Consider the following 21,518-nt stretch of genomic DNA (forward strand, 5'->3'; position numbering starts at 1 on the left):
AAAGTATACAGATCATAAAGATCTCCTGCTTGGAAGCAGTACACAAAAAGCAACCTTAATCCAAGGTATTTATACAAAACCTGTTTTATTGTAAAAAGGATCACACAACGTTCTCTAAAGGAAATACTTCGTATATAAGGTACCTTATTTATAAATCAATTTCAACATAGACAGTTTAATATCCAGCCCAATACGCTATTATGGACATTGTGACTTTTTAATATATCCTTGAGACGATAGTCTTTTGAGTTTGCACATCTAGCCACCTTTTCTTATAAGCAGGCATTTTAGCAACATTATTTTTATGTATTATTTATGAAGGGAGACGTACCTTATGTATTAATTATTTTTTTTAAATTACATTTTTTTATTTGTATTATTTTCAGTAAAGGTTATTTGCTTTCTAACATTGTTCCTAATCATTTATTGCTAGTACATATATATGTGCTTTCCAGACATCTCCTTATGATCACATATGTAATTTAAATTATTAACAATATTCACAGTTTGCACAGTTCTGACCTGTGCTTTCTAGCGCTGTCCCTTAATAACATTTTGTATCACCAATCAGATTATCTTTGAAGGGGTTAATCATTAGTGACAGCAAGGTCTTTTTATCTTGGGAGCTAATCCTATATATCCAATATTTATATAAACTGTGTGAAAGCTCAAACATCTTCTTTTATTTGTGAGAATTATGTTTTGTCTGAGACTACAATGTCCTCTCAGTCTTCTGTAAGACCTACTAATTTGCATAAATGTAGGTATCAGACTATAAAAAAAATAAAATGATTACACCTCCCCACAATTATGTCCTGCTCTTATGATTCAAAATTGCACCATTAGCATCAAAATTCACTAGGTAGAAACTGGGTAGCAGAATTAGTATAAATACAATTGACTAGAAGTGGAGCACAAAAATATTAGCAGTACTGTGGGACAGCTGCTTGATGATGAAATGGGAGTGTCTTTATCTAATATTCCACCAAATATTCAGAAATTGTGTTCATCTCATCAACCTCATACATTAACATACGGCTAGATTTAGAGTTTTGTCGGTAACGACCCGCGTAGCTAACGCTGGCTTTTTTCTGGCCGCACCTCTAAAATAACTCTGGTATTGAGAGTCCACAGAATGGCTGCGTTAGGCTCCAAAAAAGGAGCGTAGAGCATTTTTAACGCCACTCCAACTCTCGATACCAGAGTTGCTTACGGACGCGGCCAGCCTCAAAAACATGCTCGTGCACGATTCCCCCATAGAAAACAATGGGGCTGTTTGAGCTGAAAAAAAACCTAACACCTGCAAAAAAGCCGCGTTCAGCTCCTAACGCAGCCCCATTGTTTGCTATGGGGAAACACTTCCTACGTCTGCACCTAACACCCTAACATGTACCCCGAGTCTAAACACCCCTAACCTTACACTTATTAACCCCTAATCTGCCGCCCCCGCTATCGCTGACCCCTGCATATTATTTTTAACCCCTAATCTGCCGCTCCGTAAACCGCCGCTACTTACATTATCCTTATGTACCCCTAATCTGCTGCCCCTAACACCGCCGACCCCTATATTATATTTATTAACCCCTAATCTGCCCCCCACAACGTCGCCTCCACCTGCCTACACTTATTAACCCCTAATCTGCGGAGTGGACCGCACCGCTACTATAATAAAGTTATTAACCCCTAATCCGCCTCACTAACCCTATAATAAATAGTATTAACCCCTAATCTGCCCTCCCTAACATCGCCGACACCTAACTTCAATTATTAACCCCTAATCTGCCGACCGGAGCTCACCACTATTCTAATAAATGTATTAACCCCTAAAGCTAAGTCTAACCCTAACACTAACACCCCCCTAAGTTAAATATAATTTTATTCTAACTAAATTAATTAACTCTTATTAAATAAATTATTCCTATTTAAAGCTAAATACTTACCTGTAAAATAAATCCTAATATAGCTACAATATAAATTATAATTACATTGTAGCTATTTTAGGATTAATATTTATTTTACAGGCAACTTTGTAATTATTTTAACCATGTACAATAGCTATTAAATAGTTAAGAACTATTTAATAGTTACCTAGTTAAAATAATTACAAAATTACCTGTAAAATAAATCCTAACTTAAGTTACAATTAAACCTAACACTATACTATCATTAAATTAATTAAATAAAATACCTACAATTACCTACAATTAAACCTAACACTACACTATCAATAAATTAATTAAATACAATACCTACAAATAACTACAATGAAATAAACTAACTAAAGTACAAAAAATAAAAAAGAACTAAGTTACAAAAAATAAAAAAATATTTACAAACATAAGAAAAATATTACAACAATTTTAAACTAATTACACCTACTCTAAGCCCCCTAATAAAATAACAAAGCCCCCCAAAATAAAAAAATGCCCTACCCTATTCTAAATTACTAAAGTTCAAAGCTCTTTTACCTTACCAGCCCTGAACAGGGCCCTTTGCGGGGCATGCCCCAAGAAGTTCAGCTCTTTTGCCTGTAAAAAAAAACATACAATACCCCCCCAATATTACAACCCACCACCCACATACCCCTAATCTAACCCAAACCCCCCTTAAATAAACCTAACACTAAGCCCCTGAAGATCTTCCTACCTTATCTTCACCATACCAGGTTCACCGATCGGTCCAGAAGAGCTCCTCCGATGTCCTGATCCAAGCCCAAGCGGGGGGCTGAAGAGGTCCATGGTCCGGCTGAAGTCATCATCCAAGCGGGAGCTGAAGAGGTCCATGATCCGGCTGAAGTCTTCATCCAAGCGGGAGCTGAAGAGGTCCATGATCCGGATGAAGTCTTCTATCAATGGCATCTTCAATCTTCTTTCTTCGGGAGCCATCATCTTCCATCCGACGCGGAACATCCTCTTCTCCCGAGGCCTACTAGCCGAATGAAGGTTCCTTTAAGGGACGTCATCCAAGATGGGATTCTATCAGCCAATCGGAATTAAGGTAGGAATATTCTGATTGGCTGATGGAATCAGCCAATCAGAATCAAGTTCAATCCGATTGGCTGATCGGATCAGCCAATCAGATTGAGCTCGCATTCTATTGGCTGTTCCGATCAGCCAATAGAATGCGAGCTCAATCTGATTGGCTGATCGGATCAGCCAATCGGATTGAACTTGATTCTGATTGGCTGATTCCATCAGCCAATCAGAATATTCCTACCTTAATTCTGATTGGCTGATAGAATCCTATCAGCCAATCGGAATTCGAGGGACGCCATCTTGGATGACGTCCCTTAAAGGAACCGTCATTCTTCAGTTGGAAGTCGCCGGATGAAGATGGGTCCGCGTCGGAGGTCTTCAGGATGGAGCCGGTCCTCATCGGATGAAGATAGAAGATGCCGCTTGGAAGATGATGGTTGCCGGTCCGGATCTACTCTTCTTCCCGGATAGGATGAAGACTTTGGAGCCTCTTCTGCACCTCTTCAGCCACCGGATGATGGATCGCCAGCCCCCGCTTGGGTTGGATGAAGATTTTGGAGCCAGGACGGATCGGTGATACCTGGTGAGGTGTAGACAAGGTAGGATGATCTTCAGGGGCTTAGTGTTAGGTTTACTTAAGGGGGGTTTGGGTTAGATTAGGGGTATGTGGGTGGTGGGTTGTAATGTTGGGGGGGTATTGTATGTTTTTTTTTACAGGAAAAAGAGCTAAACTTCTTGGGGCATGCCCCGCAAAGGGCCCTGTTCAGGGCTGGTAAGGTGAAAGAGCTTTGAACTTTAGTAATTTAGAATAGGGTAGGGCATTTTTTATTTTGGGGGTCTTTGTTATTTTATTAGGGGGCTTAGAGTAGGTGTAATTAGTTTAAAATTGTTGTAATATTTTTCTTATGTTTGTAAATATTTTTTTATTTTTTGTAACTTAGTTCTTTTTTATTTTTTGTACTTTAGTTAGTTTATTTCATTGTAGTTATTTGTACATATTGTATTTAATTAATTTATTGATAGTGTATTGTTAGGTTTAATTGTAGGTAATTGTAGGTATTTTATTTAATTAATTTAATGATAGTATAGTGTTAGGTTTAATTGTAACTTAGGTTAGGATTTATTTTACAGGTAATTTTGTAATTATTTTAACTAGGTAACTATTAAATAGTTCTTAACTATTTAATAGCTATTGTACATGGTTAAAATAATTACAAAGTTGCCTGTAAAATAAATATTAATCCTAAAATAGCTACAATGTAATTATAATTTATATTGTAGCTATATTAGGATTTATTTTACAGGTAAGTATTTAGCTTTAAATAGGAATAATTTATTTAATAAGAGTTAATTAATTTCGTTAGATTAAAATTATATTTAACTTAGGGGGGTGTTAGTGTTAGGGTTAGACTTAGCTTTAGGGGTTAATACATTTATTAGAATAGCGGTGAGCTCCGGTCGGCAGATTAGGGGTTAATGTTTGAAGTTAGGTGTCGGCGATGTTAGGGAGGGCAGATTAGGGGTTAATACTATTTATTATAGGGTTAGTGAGGCGGATTAGGGGTTAATAACTTTATTATAATAGCGGTGCGGTCCAGTCGGCAGATTAGGGGTTAATAAGTGTAGGCAGGTGGAGGCGACGTTGTGGGGGGCAGATTAGGGGTTAATAAATATAATATAGGGGTCGGCGGTGTTAGGGGCAGCAGATTAGGGGTACATAGCTATAATGTAGGTGGCGGCGCTTTGCGGTCGGCAGATTAGGGGTTAATTATTGTAGGTAGCTGGCGGCAACGTTGTGGGGGGCAGATTAGAGGTTAATAAATATAATATAGGGGTCGGCGGTGTTAGGGGCAGCAGATTAGGGGTACATAAGTATAACGTAGGTGGCGGTCGGCAGATTAGGGGTTAAAAAAATGTAATCGAGTGGCGGCGATGTGGGGGGACCTCGGTTTAGGGGTACATAGGTAGTTTATGGGTGTTAGTGTACTTTAGAGTACAGTAGTTAAGAGCTTTATGAACCGGCGTTAGCCCAAAAAGCTCTTAACTACTGACTTTTTTCTGCGGCTGGAGTTTTGTCGTTAGAATTCTAACGCTCACTTCAGACACGACTCTAAATACCGGAGTTAGAAAGATCCCATTGAAAAGATAGGATACGCAATTGACGTAAGGGGATCTGCGGTATGGAAAAGTTGCGGCTGAAAAGTGAGCGTTAGACCCTTTTTTGACTGACTCCAAATACCGGAGGTAGCCTAAAACCAGCGTTAGGAGCCTCTAACGCTGGTTTTCACGGCTACCGCCAAACTCCAAATCTAGGCCATAGTAAGTAGCTATTGGTGTTATTAAACTTTTTTTATTATTATTCTTGCACTTACATACTGTTACTTGTAAATACATTTTGTTATTATATAATATATGTACGTGTCCATATCTCTTAAAACAAGTTAGTTTAACCTCCTGTTTGCTTGTTTGCTAGTAAAAATGAATTACTGTGTCGCCAAATGATGTAGTAGGTCTAAAAAGTGTGTCAGCAACATGAAAAGTTTGGAAAGCTCTGGCCTAGGCCATAATACGCCCCTGCATTTTTGATAGTATATAAACAGAAAGTACAGTTTCTATGGATTTTTTTTACATGGTATAAGTTGTTTGTGATTACATAAGATTACATAAACTGTGTGAAACCTCAAACATCTTCTTTTATTTGTGAGAATTGTGTTTTGTCTGAGACTACAATGTCCTCTCAGTCTTCTGTAAGACCTACTAATTTGCATAAATGTAGGTATCAGACTATGAAAGAAATAAAATGATTACATCTCCCCACAATTATGTCCTGCTCTCATGATTCAAAATTGCACCATTAGCATCAACAATTCACTAGGTAGAAACTGGGTAGCAGAATTAGTATAAATTCAATTGACTCGAAGGGGAGCACAAAAATATTAGCAGTACTGTTAAATCAATTATTTTTGTGCTAATATTAAAAGTGGAAACGATTTTTTACACATATATACATACATACACACACACATATGCATACAGTATATATACACACATATACAAACACACACATACACTTTTATACATACATATACACACATATACACACACATACATATACATACATACATACACACACATGTACATATATACACACACACATATACAAACATACACAAACATACATACACACACATATACATACAAATGCATACATACACACACATATACATGCATACACATACACACACACACATACCACATCTTTGAGCCTTTCCCAGTCCAGGTCTTTCTCATATACTCACACATAAACACATATACATAAATACACATATACATACATACAAATATACATACATACACATATACATACAGTGGATATAAAAAATCTACACACCCCTGTTAAAATGTCAGGTTTCTGTGATGTAAAAAAATGAGACAAAGATAATTCATTTCAGAACTTTTTTCACCTATAATGTGACCTATAAACTGTACAACTCAATTGAAAAACAAACTGAAATCTTTTAGGTGGAGGGAAGAAAACAAAAAAAAAAAACTAAAATAATGTGGTTACATACGGCTAGATTTGGAGTTTTGTCGGTAACGACCAGAAAATCTAACGCCGGCTTTTTTCTGGCCGCACCATAAAAATAACTCTGGTATTGAGAGTCCACATAAAGGCTGCGTTAGGCTCCAAAAAAGGAGCGTAGAGCATTTTTAACGCAGCTTCAACTCTCAATACCAGAGTTGCTTACGCAAGCGGCCAGCCTCAAAAACGTGCTCGTGCACGATTCCCCCATAGAAAACAATGGGGCTGTTTGAGCTGAAAAAAAACCTAACACCTGCAAAAAAGCCGCGTTCAGCTCTTAACGCAGCCCCATTGTTTGCTATGCGGAAACACCTCCTAAGTCTGCACCTAACACCCTAACATGTACCCCGAGTCTAAACACCCCTAACCTTACACTTATTAACCCCTAATCTGCCGCCCCCGCTATCGCTGACACCTGCATTTTATTTTTAACCCCTAATCTGCCGCTCCGTAAACCGCCGCTACTTACATTATCCTTATGTACCCCTAATCTGCTGCCCCTAACACCGCCGACCCCTATATTATATTTATTAACCCCTATTCTGCCGCCCACAACGTCGCCCCCATCTGCCTACACTTATTAACCCCTAATCTGCGGAGCGAACCACACCGCTACTATAATAAAGTTATTAACCCCTAATCCGCCTCACTAACCCTATAATAAATAGTATTAACCCCTAATCTGCCCTCCCTAACATCGCCGACACCTAACTTCAATTATTAACCCCTAATCTGCCGACTGGAGCTCACCGCTATTCTAATAAATGTATTAACCCCTAAAGCTAAGTCTAACCCTAACACTAACACCCCCCTAAATTAAATATAATTTTAATCTAACGAAATTAATTAACTCTTATTAAATAAATTATTCCTATTTAAAGATAAATACTTACCTGTAAAATAAACCCTAATATAGCTACAATATAAATTATAATTACATTGTAGCTATTTTAGGATTAATATTTATTTTACAGGCAACTTTGTAATTATTTTAACCAGGTACAATAGCTATTAAATAGTTAAGAACTATTTAATAGTTACCTAGTTAAAACAATTACAAAATTACCTGTAAAATAAATCCTAACCTAAGTTACAATTAAACCTAACACTACACTATCAATACATTAATTAAATACAATATCTACAAATAACTACAATGAAATAAACTAACTAAAATACAAAAAATAAAAAAGAACTAAGTTACAAAAAATAAAAAAATATTTACAAACATAAGAAAAATATTACAATTTTAAACTAATTACACCTACTCTAAGCCCCCTAATAAAATAACAAAGACCCCCAAAATAAAAAATGCCCTACCCTATTCTAAATTACTAAAGGTCAAAGCTCTTTTACCTTACCAGCCCTGAACAGGGCCCTTTGCGGGGCATGCCCCAAGAAGTTCAGCTCTTTTGCCTGTAAAAAAAAACATACAATACCCCCCCAACATTACAACCCACCACCCACATACCCCTAATCTAACCCAAACCCCCCTTAAATAAACCTAACACTAAGCCCCTGAAGATCATCCTACCTTGTCTTCACCTCACCAGGTATCACCGATCCGTCCTGGCTCCAAAATCTTCATCCAACCCAAGCGGGGGTTGGCGATCCATCATCCGGTGGCTGAAGAGGTCCAGAAGAGGCTCCAAAGTCTTCATCCTATCCGGGAAGAAGAGGCAATCCGGACCGGCAACCATCTTGATCCAAGCGGCATCTTCTATCTTCATCCGATGACGACCGGCTCCATCCTGAAGACCTCCACCGCGGACCCATCTTCTTCCGGCGACGTCCAACTGAAGAATGACGGTTCCTTTAAGGGACGTCATCCAAGATGGCGTCCCTCGAATTCCGATTGGCTGATAGGATTCTATCAGCCAATCGGAATTAAGGTAGGAATATTCTGATTGGCTGATGGAATCAGCCAATCAGAATCAAGTTCAATCCGATTGGCTGATCCAATCAGTTAATCAGATTGAGCTCGCATTCTATTGGCTGATCGGAACAGCCAATAGAATGCGAGCTCAATCTGATTGGCTGATTGGATCAGCCAATCGGATTGAACTTGATTCTGATTGGCTGATTCCATCAACCAATCAGAATATTCCTACCTTAATTCCGATTGGCTGATAGAATCCTATCAGCCAATCGGAATTCGAGGGACGCCATCTTGGATGACGTCCCTTAAAGGAACCGTCATTCTTCAGTTGGACGTCGCCGGAAGAAGATGGGTCCGCGGTGGAGGTCTTCAGGATGGAGCCGGTCGTCATCGGATGAAGATAGAAGATGCCGCTTGGATCAAGATGGTTGCCGGTCCGGATCGCCTCTTCTTCCCGGATAGGATGAAGACTTTGGAGCCTCTTCTGGACCTCTTCAGCCACCGGATGATGGATCGCCAACCCCCGCTTGGGTTGGATGAAGATTTTGGAGCCAGGACGGATCGGTGATACCTGGTGAGGTGAAGACAAGGTAGGATGATCTTCAGGGGCTTAGTGTTAGGTTTATTTAAGGGGGGTTTGGGTTAGATTAGGGGTATGTGGGTGGTGGGTTGTAATGTTGGGGGGGGGGTATTGTATGTTTTTTTGTACAGGCAAAAGAGCTGAACTTCTTGGGGCATGCCCCGCAAAGGGCCCTGTTCAGGGCTGGTAAGGTAAAAGAGCTTTGACCTTTAGTAATTTAGAATAGGGTAGGGCATTTTTTATTTTGGGGGTCTTTGTTATTTTATTAGGGGGCTTAGAGTAGGTGTAATTAGTTTAAAATTGTTGTAATATTTTTCTTATGTTTGTAAATATTTTTTTATTTTTTGTAACTTAGTTCTTTTTTATTTTTTGTACTTTAGTTAGTTTATTTCATTGTAGTTATTTGTAGATATTGTATTTAATTAATGTATTGATAGTGTAGTGTTAGGTTTAATTGTAGGTAATTGTAGGTATTTTATTTAATTAATTTAATGATAGTATAGTGTTAGGTTTAATTGTAACTTAGGTTAGGATTTATTTTACAGGTAATTTTGTAATTATTTTAACTAGGTAACTATTAAATAGTTCTTAACTATTTAATAGCTATTGTACCTGGTTAAAATAATTACAAAGTTGCTTGTAAAATAAATATTAATCCTAAAATAGCTACAATGTAATTATAATTTATATTGTAGCTATATAAGGGTTTATTTTACAGGTAAGTATTTATCTTTAAATAGGAATAATTAATTTAATAAGAGTTAATTAATTTCGTAGATTAAAATTATATTTAATTTAGGGGGGTGTTAGTGTTAGGGTTAGACTTAGCTTTAGGGGTTAATCCATTTATTAGAATAGCGGTGAGCTCCGGTCGGCAGATTAGGGGTTAATAATTGAAGTTAGGTGTCGGCGATGTTAGGGAGGGCAGATTAGGGGTTAATAAATATAATATAGGGGTCGGCGGTGTTAGGGGCAGCAGATTAGGGGTACATAGCTATAATGTAGGTGGCGGCGCTTTGCGGTCGGCAGATTAGGGGTTAATTATTGTAGGTAGCTGGCGGCGACGTTGTGGGGGGCAGGTTAGGGGTTAATAAATATAATATAGGGGTCGGCGGTGTTAGGGGCAGCAGATTAGGGGTACATAAGTATAACGTAGGTGGCGGTCGGCAGATTAGGGGTTAAAAAAATTTAATCGAGTGGCGGCGATGTGGGGGGGCCTCGGTTTAGGGGTACATAGGTAGTTTATGGGTGTTAGTGTACTTTAGAGTACAGTAGTTAAGAGCTTTATGAACCGGCGTTAGCCCAGAAAGCTCTTAACTACTGACTTTTTTCCTGCGGCTGGAGTTTTGTCGTTAGATTTCTAACGCTCACTTCAGCCACGACTCTAAATACCGGAGTTAGAAAGATCCCATTGAAAAGATAGGATACGCAATTGACGTAAGGGGATCTGCGGTATGGAAAAGTCGCGGCTGAAAAGTGAGCGTTAGACCCTTTTTTGAGTGACTCCAAATACCGGAGTTAGCCTAAAACCAGCGTTAGGAGCCTCTAACGCTGGTTTTCACGGCTAACGCCAAACTCCAAATCTAGGCCATAGTGTGCACATCCTCTTATAACTGGGGATGTAGCTGTGTTCAGAATTAACAATCACGTTCAAAATCATGTTAAATAGTAGTCAGCATACACCTGCCATCATTTAAAGTGCCTCTGATTAACCCCAAATGAAGTTCAGCTGCTCTAGTTGGTCTTTCCTGAAATTTTCTTAGTTGCATCCCACACCAAAAGCCATGGTCCACAGAGGGATCTTATTGTTAAAAGGTATCAGTCAGGAGAAGAGTACAAAAGAATTTCCAAGAATTTCCAAGGCATTAGATAAACCATGGAACACAGTGAAGACAGTCATCATCAAGTGGAGAAAAACATAATTTATGTAAGAATTTACCTGATAAATTCATTTCTTTCATATTGGCAAGACTCCATGAGCTAGTGACGTATGGGATATACAATCCTACCAGGAGGGGCAAAGTTTTCCAAACCTCAAAATGCCTATAAATACACCCCTCACCACACCCATAATTCAGTTTAATGAATAGCCAAGTAGTGGGGTGATAAAGAAAGGAGTAAAAAGCATCAACAAAGGAATTTGGAATAATTGTGCTTTATACAAAAAATCATAACCACCATAAAAAGGGTGGGCCTCATGGACTCTTGCCAATATGAAAGAAATTAATTTATCAGGTAAATTCTTACATAAATTATGTTTTCTTTCATGTAATTGGCAAGAGTCCATGACCTAGTGACGTATGGGATACCAATACCCAAGATGTGGAACTCCACGCAAGAGTCACTAGAGAGGGAGGGATAAAATAAAATACAGCCATTTTCCACTGAAAAAATAATCCACAACCCAAATTATAAATTTATTCTTTTTATGACAAGAAAAACTTAAAACATCAGCAGAAGAATCAAACTGAAACAGCGGCCTGAAGAACTTTTCTACCAAAAACTGCTTCTGAAGAAGCAAATACATCAAAACGGTAGAATTTAGTAAATGTATGCAGAAGACCAAGTTGCTGCTTTGCAAATCTGATCAACTGACGTTTCATTCTTAAAAGCCCACGAAGTGGAGACTGATCTAGTAGAATGAGCTGTAATTCTCTGAGGCGGGGTCTTACCCGACTCCAAATAAGCTTGATGAATCAAAAGCTTTAACCAATAAGCCAAGGAAATAGCAGAAGCCTTCGGACCTTTCCTAGGACCAGAAAATAAAACAAATAGACTAGAAGTCTTTCCTGAAATCTTTAGTAGCTTCAACATAATATTTCAAAGCTCTTACCACATCCAAAGAATGTAAAGATCTTTCTAAAGAATTCTTAGGATTAGGACACAAGGAAGGGACGACAATTTCTCTACTAATGTTGTTAGAATTCACAACCTTAGGTAACAATTGAAATGAAGTCCGCAAAACCGCCTTATCCTGATGAAAAATCAGAAAAGGAGATTCACAAGAAAGAGCAGATAGCTCAGAAACTCTTCTAGCAGAAGAGATAGCCAAAAGGAACAACACTTTCCAAGAAAGAATGCATAGACTCAAATGGAGGAGCCTGTAACGCCTTCAAAACCAAATTAAGACTCCAAGGAGGAGAAATTGATTTAATGACAGGCTTAATACGAACTAAAGGCAATAGGAAAATAGATGGCGCTGGTCTGTAGAATAATTTTTCTCTAACGGATGAAGAGAAAAAAAGGTCTTGAGGTGTATGTAAAAACCAGTGAATATGAGTGCAGTATACTCACTCCATAAGTTGTGGGAGTTCAGCTGCGGTGTAGTATGCTTCCAGGTAGTAAGGTTCCCCCGGAGTAAATGCAGGGTTTTAAGATCTGATAAGTGCCTATTATAGGGCTGCAGATAAATGAAGACTCAAATTACCAAATGTTATCCAGTAAATAAAGGAAAACAAAGTAGTAACTTACTCCATATAAAGGAGAATCCGGCTTGTCACAGCAAAGAAGGGTATCAACAATCTTCCAACTTTGGTAAAAAGATGTTTTATTGGCTCAACGCGTTTCAACTTTTAACAAGTCTTTATTAAGAGCAAGATAAAAATAATAAAAACAAGTAGCTGAGTATAATTGCTGTGTCTACAAGCCGGTTTATATACAGAAGTAATGGTATCCAATTTCCTGTATGAAACAGGAAGTTGGATTTACAATGTGCAATGTGTTAATACAATATTAAATCTAAAATCTAAGAGGTAATCCGAATTGGTGGTAGACTATTTATATTGTTGGAATATTATAAAATTTCAGTCGAGAGCATAGGAGTGTGACGGGACTTCCGGAAGGGAGGAGTTGTGTAAACCAGAGCACGCTGAGAATGGCGTGGACCATGGAGTAGCAGCAACCTGTTTTTTTCTAACCCCCTTGCCGTCTCTCCCGCTGTTGGTGTCGCGGCACCCTAGGGAGCTGGGCCAGGTTATTCTGCCAGTGCAGGTGGAAGTCCACGGAGGCCCTACTATAGGCTCGTTTGCCAGAGCCGCAACCTAACGGAGCTACAAACCACAAGCCACAAGCTACAGTACCGGTCTGATAATACCTGGTATCCGGGATACTGCAAACCCGCAAAATGTGTTCTCCTTCTTCAAATCATGTGAGTGATCCTCCCGCTGCTGATGTCCGCTGCATCTTAGGGAGCCGGGGTTCCATGGCTTCAGCTATACTTCTACAGCCTCGTAAAGCCCCGTTGTTGGAAACGAATACCTAGTATAACGCCAGGCTAGGAAGAGTGCTCTCCTTACCGATCCTCCCATTGTTGCTGTGCATCGCATCATTGGGAGGTGGATCAACATCAGAAGTACAAAGCAGGAGCGGTGCAGCAGCTGATCGTGACACATGCTGGTGAGGTACATTAAACCGTTTGAGCAACACAGGCTGTTACACAGTACCCATTGTGGGGTAATAATGCCTCCTAGGGTATAGTGGTGCAACAGTGTCTGGCTGAAGGTACTGCTAAAATTTGGTAAAATCTGTATTCCTCATCAGGCTGGGTGGTGTGATACCACTATCACCGATAGTATCTGCAGCCATTATTTTGGATTTAGTATCAACCTCGATATGGATACCTTGTGAATGTTAACTGTAGATACTATTTTATATTGTATCTTTTTTGAGCAAGCCATCCCTTGGACTTGTTTGGTCTCATTCAAGACTATAGCGCTATAAATACAGTCATTGACTATCCTTCTTGTTAATTCTAGACTTTAGAGGGATCTCTCCTAGACTGCTTAACTTGGTTAATACCTTGCAATACTATTATTTGCATATTATAAAATTATAAAATTGTTTTTCTGGATAATTCATTATCCTTTAAAAGTCAAAATTCTTTGGGTTTCCTGATACATGTTGCTTTGTCACATCTGTACATAAATTCTGCTATATTATGATAAACCAGGCTAGATAGATAACGAGTTTAGGATAAAAAACTGTATTAGTATAGGACCTAGTCTTAGTACATAGGTCTTGATAGAGTATATTTTTAAATTTCTTACATCTGGTGTTGTATTACCCCTGAGAATTGAAGTGTCTTTTTTCCAGGTTCTCTACATATTTTTTATTTTTGCCTAAACAATATGCATAAGCTATCTATACTGGTTTTTAGACTCTAATCTTATTGTTGGTTATGTTAATGTGGTTCATTCTACATAGAGAAACATGTATTGGTGTTGATATATTGTTATTACACTAGTCTAGATAAGATAAGATACATCTCAGCAACAGACTAACTATCTGGCCAGGTTCAGCTATCAGATATCGCTGGCTCCTTTTTCACTAGCTTAAAAATTTTCTTTATATCACTATAATAAAAAAATAAAAAAATTCAAATGCCGTTTTAAAAGATTATTTATAAATGTTACGGTTAATTGTGTATAGTCTGGCATCAATCCGAGTTTTAACCAATCAAAATGTGCATCAGTTGTATTAGCCAATCAGAAGGAACTCAATAGTTAGTCCTCAAACAGGTAGTCCGTAATGTATAAGTTCCCTTTCAGGTCCGGTGGAGGATCACGTGAGCGGAACAACCAATCCGTGTGGAGTTGTAGAGTGGGCGGAACAACCGATCCGTGTAGAGTTGTAAGGTTGCAAGCTTATCATCTGTGGGGTAGTTCCTGATAGGTCCATATTAGTGAAAGGAGTGTCTTTTGCAACATTAGGTTAGTGTGTACATTATCGAAGTTGAACAACGTTAGATTGTCTGTAAAAAAACGGAAAAAAGTGAACAGTATTTGTTCTTCCCCATACACAAACATCCAAACAGAAAAACTTTTGGCCTACGAAACACCTTACTCGGTATAAACACTGATATTGCCCAAATTCCACAAATAGAATCTCTTTCACCACAAAAAAAAGACTCAATTCTGAACGTATTGAATTCAAAATATGACGAACATATGACCCTTATATTAAGTATTATGCATAATGGGCATAAAGACATTTCCTATATTTTTGTAAACACGTCATGTTCGCTGGAGAACAAAACTAAAATAAAGGCAATTCTAAATGTAACAGAATACAGGTTACAAAGAACGGATCTAGCTATGATATTATGATTAGAGGCCGTCTTATGCAAGACTAAATGTATTAAAATAATATATGTATTGTAGCATTATAACATCTACTGGTGCAACACCAATAGCAATAAAGAACATTTTAATTAGAGGTCGTCTTATATAAGAGTAAATGCATGGAAATAGTTTCTATACTATAACAACTAATGATTCTGTATTGAAACATATAATGGTGGAGACACCAATAGCAATAAAGCGAATCTGGCTATTTAAGTGGTGTATGTCAACCTTACTAAAGTAGACTGAGATGTATGACTGTGAATAACCGGATGTATTATTTCAGTTAAAATGTTCCCATATTTAGATTAGCGATAAAGAATATATGTAATAAAATGAATGAAATGGGTCTAGCTTTTTAGTGATGTGTGTCAACCTTATTGTATTAGACTAAAGTGTATGCCTTGACCGGATATATAATTCCATGAATATTCCCATATTTAAAGTGATATATGTGAAAAAAAATAGTTGGGTTTAGTGTAAATATACAATACTAGTGTTAAAGCCCGTGTACACGGGCCAAAATGATTTTTTTTTTTTTTTTTTTTTTATTCAAAAAAATAACATAAGATATAAACATTAAAGTAGACATAAAGTCATATTTTTATTTATAGTAAATTAAATTAAAATAAAGTTTAATTTGTACATGAAGAATATTGTTGCTCTAAATATTACAAAATTACTTCTAACTAATTAAAAATACACAACTTATTTATTTATTTAAAGTATATTTCTTTATAAACAATATTTTTTGTAAAAATTTTATCACTGTTTGGTAATATCTTTCCTTGCTTTGAACTTTGAAGTATCTTAATTTTGACATCAGATGATGTACGAACTCGAGACATTGCAACATAAAGTTGTCCATGACTGAATACTGGTTCTGGAAGAAATATTCCTACTTTGTCTAACGTTTGACCTTGTGATTTGTTGATGGTCATTGCAAATGCAAGTTTGATTGGAAACTGTCTCCTTCGTAAAATGAATGGTAGTTCAGTGTTGGCAGGGGCTAAATCTATTCTTGGAATAAACACCATTTCTTTTTTAGCTGTTCCTGTGAGTACTTCTGCAATTAATAGAATTGGCTTAAGATCTTTAACTATCAATCTTGTTCCATTGCACAGACCTCTTTTTGTGTTCAGATTTCTGAGCAACATAATAATACTTCCCAATTTTATTTTTAACTTATGAAGAGGCATTCCTGATGGAGCTAATTCGTTTAGAAACTCTATGGGATAGTTTTGTGCATCTTCATCTGTCTGATCATCAATTGAATCTGAACTCAGATATATTTTTTCATCACCATCGAGTATATTTAATACATGCTCATTGATTTGATCAACATGACAATTTTTTGTACACAAAATGGCCTTTTTTGAAAAACTGTGAAGATCAGATGGAAGAAGTCTTTTTCCAAAAATTTCAGATATGATACAATCATGGCATATTAATTTGGAAGGGATCTCAACTAAATCCTCAGGAAGGCCCTCTGAATTATTTAATGAACCCTGTCCTAATTTTAGTAGCCAATTGCTAAATTCTGGATCCACTGAACGCACATTATTCTTCAATTTTAAAATTTTGAATTTATCCCAGTGATCATAGAACTTTATAGTAGCTTCCACAATAGCAGTTCTATTGCAATGAGGAAGAACTGGGAGTGTTTGTCTGAAGTCTCCACCAAGGAGTATAACTTTTCCACCAAATGGCTTATTGTTCTGCATAATTTCCTGAAGGAGCTTATTTACACATTTTAGAGCTATACCGGGTGTCATTGAGGCCTCATCCCAAATAAGCAATTTAGCATTACGTATGAACTCTGCATCTTTTGAAGTCATTCTCATATTTGATGTTGATGTTTCCAGTAATGGAATTGGAAGCTTAAACTGTGAATGGTAAGTTCTGCCACCATCAAGGAGATTAGCTGCTATTCCTGTAGAGGCAACAGGAAGAACTCCATCTGTGCGTCCACGTAAAGTACTCAATAATGTTTTATATAAATAAGTCTTGCCACTTCCACCAGGTCCATCAATAAAAAAACATCTGTGTGGTAAATTTTCATTATCAATTGCAGACATTACATTGTCAAATGCAGCTTTTTGCTCGATGTTTAATGCTTCTTGAAGTTGTGCTCCAACTTGGGCTTCCAACTGTGTAACATAGATGAATTGCATTTCTGGAATGAAGTTTGATGGATTGGGTAGTCCAAAATCTTCACAACGTTTACCATGCAATATGAGAACATTTTGAATATCTGTTAATGCCAAATTTTTGCAACTTTTGCAATCATCAATGTGGTCTTCATGACGTGAATAATCTTCATAAAGATGATGTTTGTATTTTTCAAAGAGTTGTGGGACATTAGGTGGGACAACAAAGATACACAAATAAGCAAACAGTTCCCTCATTTGTTTAGGCATTTGTTGAGATGCTGATTCGTTAAGTGTAAGATCCCATGTAGCGTCGTCATCTATAAGTGAAAGCTTTTGGGCAGCTTCTTTGAATGTGTGACAAACTTGTCCATTAACAGTTCGTAAGTCCTTAAAGGATATTGCTCCTTTTAAGTGCAAGAGCAGTAACCTCAAACAAAATCTCTCCAAATCTGATGAAATATTTACATTATACAATCTGCCAATTGTTGTATTTGCTCCTCTTTGTCTTGGATTCCACTTACGGGTTTTTACATCAAATACAAAATGTTGAGGAATGTCAGAGTAAAAAAATTCACGTGCCGCATTATTATCCACATTCAACTTAAAGTATGCTGTCAAAGTGGTATCCCTGTCTTGTGCCTTTTCTGCAGCTAATTGTACGTTTTCATTATGGAAATATACATCTTGTTCGCCTGGAAGATGAACTTGAAGTCTTATTATTGTATGTGTTTGATGGTGCATCAAAAAACCATACAACCTCCAAACAGCTTCAGGAGCACTGACATATCTTGTGTCCAAAAATTTTTGAATTTCATCATGCTGTAGTGTATTATGTTCCTTAATGGAAATATTTGCACAATCGTAACCTTTATATACATATTTGAAGAGATATTTAACACTTTTAACAGAAACACAACTCTCTACATTTATATGGCAGTTGTATTTCAAGCAGAAGTATGGGCTATATGGAACTACCCATGAGTTGTCAATTTTTTTCCCTTTGACAATTACAGTGGTCTCATTTTTTTGTCTCCAATATCGCGGATATCCATCAACATTAATTAAAGTTTCTTCTTGAAAATTTTTCGGAAAATTCTTGCTGCAATTACCATCAACCATGCATGGAGAATTTAAATTATGTTATCCACATGGACCGTGTATCATATGCTTTATTACAATAGCATGTAGTCTTGGATAAATATGTTCATCAGGAATTTCAGCTGATATAAAAGTGTCAATGGTTTCAGCATCATTTGGCTTGTCTTCGGCTTTCAATATTAAAAGGATATGAGCATGTGGTAATCCTCTTTTTTGAAACTCTATTACATGCACTTTTGCGCAAGGACTTCCATGAACATGTTTGTTCAAGATATCATTCAAAAGAGAATTTAATTTGAGATTGAAAACTCTTGCTACCAAATCTGGTCTGAACTCCACTGCTTGACCTTCTAATAGGTTATCAAGTATCTCAGGCCATTTAGGGTTGCAGGTCATGGTGATGAAGTAATCCGGTTTTCCATATTTTCTAACAATGGCCATAGCATCATGGTAGTTTTGGGCCATATTTCGTGGACTTCCCTGAAAAGATGATGGCAAAATAACTGCTTTTCCAGGCATCAGGCCCTGTGCAGCAGCCTCACTTTGAATGTAATCCATTAATCCTGTATATTTTTCAATGCGAAGATTAGATTGATTTTGACGTATATAGTTGAGTCTGTTGGCCTCAGTCTTGACATAAGCATCAACAAAGTACTGCTGCGTCAACTTGCCAGCACTAAGGAAAGGATTGAATTGATCCCTAATTGAAATTCTGTAAGAGTAGTATTTCATTTGGCTAACTCTTATCCTTGGATTGGTGGTTACTCTTCTTTGTACATCACTAATTGATGTTGGCCTGTAGTTAAGAGCAATATTGGAACCCCAACTTTGGTCCCCATATGGAAACAACAAAGGATACAGCAATGGTTCAAGATTAGGATCTAAAACACTTATTCTTTCAGTTTTTTTTGTTTGATCTGTAGATCGGCAATGAATAAGAAGGTCACGTTCAAGAGGAGGTTCACCATCAGAATTTTGGAAAATAACAGCAACCTCATTAACTCTTTGTACGTTATATCTTCGGTAATCTGATGTTCTGTCCTGCAGAATTACCATTGAAACTTTAGAATTTTGAACTCCATTTAAAGATGCTTCATGGATGCATTCTTGCTCTACCTCATAGAGCATTTTACATGCTTTTGCAAAAGGGTTATACTGAGACATATATGAACTTAACTCCCTCAAAAGTTCAATGTGACATCCTGAATTTTCTTTTAGTGCTGCTCGTTGGTCCGCAGCTTCCTCAGGACTCAAAATGTAGAGTTGTGCAAATTTGCGTTGATCATCATTTTCTGGATGCAAAGCACCAGATCGGTGATAAATTTGGCCATTTATTCTAAAACAGTATGGGCCATATCCTGGAGGTGGTGCAATGTTTGCTCCCATTGATGCAAACGCCAATGCACTATTTATAGAACGGATATTTTGCATAAAATTCTTTGAATGTGTGTGTTGTCCAGTCATTAGTTGTTGGATCAGTGGTGAAATTTGTATATGAGGTAATGTTATTTTTCCTTTATTGCAGCATTTATTAAAAAGCTTATCGCTTGGTTGTTCCTCTGGAAAATGCTTTGCCATGCAAAATGTGCAATAAACATTAAGTTGACCACATGTGTGCATCGGAACATTGTCTTCATTAAATAGTGAATGGTTATAACTTTTGTTATATTGATTAGTGATAGTGATGTTAGTACTTTTTTTTTTTTTCTACGTGCAGCAGAACGTGATCTTTGCATGTCCAGTTGGAGACATTTTTCCTGAGCAGTCATATTGGCCCTACAAATCCGTTTTTTTGAAGAATCCTTTTTGCGTAGAGTTACCCTTTGTTGTTCAGTCATATGTGTCCGTCGTATACGTTGAGTTTCTTTTCTTCTGCGTTTAACGTTTTCTGCATCTTCCTGTGTTAAAATTCTTTTAGGAGGCATTTTTCTATTTTTATGTTTATGCAGCACTCTTTAGTTTGTTTTAAAGACTTTTTTTTTTTTTTTATGCACGTCTTTGTAGTTACTTTTTTTTATGCAGTATATATGTTTTTTAAGGTTTATTATTATTAGGCACTCTTTATTGCCTTTTTTATGCTGTATATATGTTTTTTTAAATAGGTTTGTTATAATGCTGCTTATGTAGTATTAGGCACTCTTTATTGCCTTTTTTATGTTGTATATATGTTTTTTTTTTTTATAAATGTTTTATAATGCTGCTTATGTAGTATTAGGCACTCTTTATTGTCTTTTTTATGCTGTTTATGCAGTGTCTTTATTTGTTTTAGGCAGTCTTTTAGGCACTCTCTTTGTTAGATCGGCAGTCTTTATTTTGTATTAGGCAATGTTAGGCACACTTTTTTTTTTTTAGACAATCTTTATTTTGTTTAACAAAGTCTTACGCACTCTTTACTTTGTTTTATACACTTTTTATTTTGTTTTTGGCAGTGTTATTTTTTTTTAATGCAGTCTTAGGCACTCTTTATTTTGTTGTAGACATTAGGCGTGTTTGTCACTCTTTACTTTGTTTTAAACACTCTTTTTTTTTTATGCACTTTTTTTATACACTTTTTTTTTATGCAGTATATATGTTTTTTACGGTTTATTAGTATTAGGCACTCTTTATGGGCTTTTTTATACAGTATATATATTTTTTCTTAAAAATGTTTGTTATAATGCTGCTTATGTAGTATTAGGCACTCTTGATTGCCTTTTTATGCAGTATATATGTTTTTTACGGTTTCTTAGTAACTTTGTTTTTTGCAGTCTTAATTTTTGTTCATGCAGTCTTAGGCACTCTTTATTTTCTTGTAGACATTAGGCGTGTTTGTCACTCTTTACTTTGTTTTAAACACTCTTTTTTTTGTATTATGTCCTTTTTTTAAGACACTTTTTTATGCAGTATATATGTTTTTATATGTTTTCTTAAAAAGGTTGATTAAAATTCAGCTTATGTAGTATTAGGCACTCTTTATTGGCTTTTTTATGCAGTATATATGATTTTTTTTTACAAAGGGTTAATTATAATGCTGCTTATGTAGTATTAGGCACTCTTTATTGCCTTTTTTATGCAGTATATATGTGTTTTTTTCAAAGAGTTTATTATAATGCTGCTTATGTAGTATTAGGCTCTTTTTTTGCCTTTTTTAT

General features: G+C 36.7%; 1 protein-coding gene across 1 annotated transcript; it reads right to left on the reverse strand.

Annotated features, from left to right (window-relative positions):
* Positions 1-13,523: 13,523 nt before the first annotated feature.
* Positions 13,524-20,068, reverse strand: LOC128647311 (uncharacterized). The gene is given in 2 exon segments (XM_053700095.1): positions 13,524-13,636; positions 15,906-20,068. Coding segments are annotated over 2 exon segments (4,215 nt in total). The 5' UTR covers positions 20,008-20,068.
* Between the last annotated feature and the right edge of the window lie 1,450 nt (positions 20,069-21,518).

Source organism: Bombina bombina, chromosome 2, assembly GCF_027579735.1.
Source record: "Bombina bombina isolate aBomBom1 chromosome 2, aBomBom1.pri, whole genome shotgun sequence".
Taxonomy (NCBI): domain Eukaryota; kingdom Metazoa; phylum Chordata; class Amphibia; order Anura; family Bombinatoridae; genus Bombina; species Bombina bombina.